We start from the raw sequence: 3876 nt of genomic DNA on the forward strand, positions 1-3876 counted from the left end.
CCATATTGTCCCATTTGCTGACCTAGCAATGATTTGGAGTGGAGGGAGACATCAGATACAAAACGGCCCTTTAATATGTTTATAATCTTAACACCAAGCAACGTGATGCACAATATAGAAACACTAGTCAGGAGCAGCATTGTTCCACATCCCAGGACGTCCTAACAGCCATGTAAATACATCAATGTGGAATTGTTCAGTTTTCTTTGTCCAATAGGAATCATAGCCTCTCGTACTGTATATAACTGCTCTTTATTGATTCCTATATGTTATAAACGGTATATGTGATTACATGCTTTTGCTGTGCTGGCTCAACTGCTGTAGGACTTTTCATTTGCTCATGCAGTGTCTATTGTAAGATGATGTATTGGGCCTATTTTTAGGTTCCTACTCAGGGGAAAGCTAGGCCAAGTTCAGTTTATTACCCGAGGGCAGGATTTGGTTTTTGAATAACTTATCCATCAAATGGTGCACTAAATACAGCTAACTCAAATTGGATTTCGACCCAAATGGGAGCTTTGCCATATCCTTCCAAATCCATTGCAATTTTCTAGTCAATCTAATAAGGGTTCACAAGAATATTGCACCTACAAGCACAAATTTAAAAATCATTATAATCAGATTTCACCTTAATCTGTGTCCAATAATATTGACTTGAGAGAAGAGAGTCGATGAATATTCAATACAGTGCTTAGATTTATTCATTCTTTACAAAAATGTACAACTTGTAGAAACACAATGTTACTGGAACTTCTGCCTCTGTGGTATGAGGGAATGCACTTAGGATTGTTATTCCAAAGCTAACAAAATAAATAACACTTCAACTGCCTTGGCATTCCATCGTAAGCCAATACCATTTCACTTAATTAATAAAGTAGTTGACTTCCTACACAAAAACTGGAGTTAAAAGTTCAAGTAAATATAATACTTTGTTACGGGGTAGTGAGTTGAACTTAGGTTCAAATCTGTGGCACCTTCATCCTATTTGTCCCATCACATAGTCCTCGGACACAAAGGGAAACTGCATGGCTAGCACAAGTATGAAAGACAGCGTATCAATACTTCATGTCACATTAAGGTCAAATCCATTTCTCCTGACCCCTTGGGGCCATCTGGAATTGGAAGTGGTCCTTTGTTGCCCTAAAACGCCTCCCCTCCTCCATTAAAGGGACCTTGGCTCAAAGTTTCTCAGGAAAAGATCAATCTCCTTAGAGGCCACTGGATGGAGAGCTCATCTTTTCCGGTTTTTGCTGTGCTTCACCATCTTCTTCCTTTTCAGGATCATCTCGTAGAGTTTCTCCAGACCTGTCTGAAGGCCCTGTCCGTCCACAGCGCTGCAGCACTGAACATGGCGCAGAGTGGAGCCGTTCAGTTCGTGGACAGACAGAACCTTCTCCACCTCACCCACGGAGAGGGCCGAGTCCAGGTCCTGCTTGTTGGCCAGCACCAACACGGGCACGCCATGGTTCTCTGAGGTGCGAGTGATCTTGTGGAGCTCCACCTTTGCCTCCTCCATGCGCTCCACCTCAGTGGAGTCCACCACAAACACCATGCCGTCCGTCCGCCTGGTGTAGGACTTCCACAAGGGCCGCAGCTTCTCTTGACCTCCTACATCCCACACCTGAAAGCTGATGGCTCGGGAACCGCCTACCGCCACTTTAATCTTCTCCGTGTTGAAGCCCTTGGTTGGAATCGTCTTGACAAACTCCTTCAGCTTCAGCCTGTAGAGCAAGGAGGTCTTGCCAGCCGAGTCGAGGCCGATGACCACCACATGCAGGGACTGGAAGCCGGGCAGGAAGGACGTGTTGGGAGCCATCTCGGTCAGCTGGTTCCCCATGGCGAAGGGAAGTTTCTCACCTGCTCAGACAAGCTAGCAGATTCAAAGGGTAGTCCCTTTTAATGGTTTGGCATTTGCACCTTCTTAAAATGTGGAGGTCAGCAGGCTTGAACACCTTATCAAAACACAAATAGAAAGCTTAGTTAATGTTTCTGAGGAAGACAAAGGGGGGTCCTCCATTAAACTGCACTTGGGGGCTTTGACATGCTATCATTATAGGTGACTACTGATCAAGACACTGCTCAACACACTGAAACAACTGTGTTTTCACAGTCTACCCTTGAGGGTTTAGGTTGGTTGAGGGGCAGTTCTATGGGCGTATGTGAAGCCCTCTGTGACATGCTTGCGTGTAAAAAGGGCTATACAAATAAATTTGATTTGATTTGATTTTCAGTCTAATCAGAATAGTTCATGCGAATTCCTCCTTGCAATTAAAGTCCCATGAATACGATGAGTCATCTACAGATTATATATCTTGCACAGGAAACTGACAACACAGTTGTCAGACTAATTTAATAAATGTATATCTGCATACATTAGTGTTGGTTTTAGTAGTCATAAAGTGTAGGCCCAGTCATGAAAGGGATATAATTTTTTAATTAAAAATAAGGAAAATAAATGCTATGGGTCTGTAATATGAAGCTTCAGTTCACAGCTAATTGGGTGGCGAGGTTGCTCTCCTTGCACGTTTCCCTACAGTATCTAATCCTCTTAAGACTGCTAAACCAAAATGGGCTTCTCAAGGCAGATTGATATCCAGTATAATATTGTACACGCCATATCTATTTAGTATGTGTACATATAGAACGGTATGGGAATTGCTAGAGCAATTATGCCGTTAATGTGACATGAAAAATATAGAAACACGCAGTACATAATTTGGCAAACATTATACAGCTGCAAGTAAAATCTTGACATGCACTGTTGAACCCAATGACTGATTTCAAATTATCATTCACCCCATGAAAAAAGTGACAACCCGATATTTTCTGATATATTCCATTATTATTCTCAAATAAAATGCAGATGATTTCTGCATGAGGCAAATGTAAAATTGTAAAAAAAAAAAAAAAATCCAAAGTCGCACATACCTTTTAGAATTGGTTTTGCATAGACGATAACGGCATCATGCCACTGAAATATAGCGAAACATACTTGCAAAAAGAAATGGTTATCCCAGCACGCGCGGGTTGTGTCCGCTACTGTTGGCCGCACTGACGGAGCATTAGAGTGAGATAGATGCGCACAGGACCTGGAACAACAACTCTGGCTGACGTCACTCAGCAACCCACAAATCTTGGCTACTCCCTCTGCTGGTATCGCGCTGGTAGAGTATTTGTCTACAAGACGCTGTCCAGCTGCCTTCATATCTATCGTGCGCGTGAAAGTAGAATAGATAACTCGGAGTTAACATCTTACCATGGCAGATGTAATCGACAAATGTAACAAATGTAACTCTTGCATCTTACATAACTTGCAACTAGCTAATGGTGTTAACAATTATTGAGAGTAATATAATATGTTAAACTATTACTGTGTTAGTTTGTCCTGAATTTCTGAAAGTGACGAAAAAAAAAAAAAGTTAACTAATCGACAAAAGCAACATTATTCTACACGTCATTCAGTAATGATGACCAAGACAAAGCCTGACCAATTCAGCAACCTTCAAGCGCAACTCCATTTGGTTTACAAGACTATGGCGACACTCTGTGGCAGATAACGCATAGGCCTAATCTAGTTGCAGAAAATTTATCAGTACAAGGCCGTAGCAATGGAGTCAACATTGGGGGGTGACGAAATATGCTGGGGAGTCTGAGGCCCCCCCTGAAAACGTTTTACGTTTAGTTATGAATATTTATTATTACATTTTTCATGATAATTTCGGACAGCGTGCGTGGTTGCCTGTCGTAGAGTTGCACATGTATATTTTATTTATATTTTAATATGGGGGGTGGGGGGGGATTTTGGCCAGATTTGAAAATGGGTGGGGGGGGGGGGGGTATATAATATGATTACGGCCCTGAATCAGCATAATACAA

At 42.1% G+C, this 3876-nt stretch overlaps 1 protein-coding gene across 1 annotated transcript; it reads right to left on the minus strand.

The window, feature by feature from the left end:
- Positions 1-672: 672 nt before the first annotated feature.
- On the minus strand, positions 673-3080 carry arl4d (ADP-ribosylation factor-like 4D). The gene is made up of 2 exons (XM_062475540.1): positions 2929-3080; positions 673-1952 (listed from the first exon to the last, which is right to left on the minus strand). The coding sequence occupies exon 2, from the start codon at positions 1835-1837 to the stop codon at positions 1232-1234; it is 606 nt and encodes a 201-aa protein (XP_062331524.1). The 5' UTR covers positions 1838-1952; positions 2929-3080; the 3' UTR covers positions 673-1231.
- Positions 3081-3876: the final 796 nt, after the last annotated feature.

This window comes from Osmerus eperlanus, chromosome 12 (assembly GCF_963692335.1).
Source record: "Osmerus eperlanus chromosome 12, fOsmEpe2.1, whole genome shotgun sequence".
NCBI lineage: Eukaryota > Metazoa > Chordata > Actinopteri > Osmeriformes > Osmeridae > Osmerus > Osmerus eperlanus.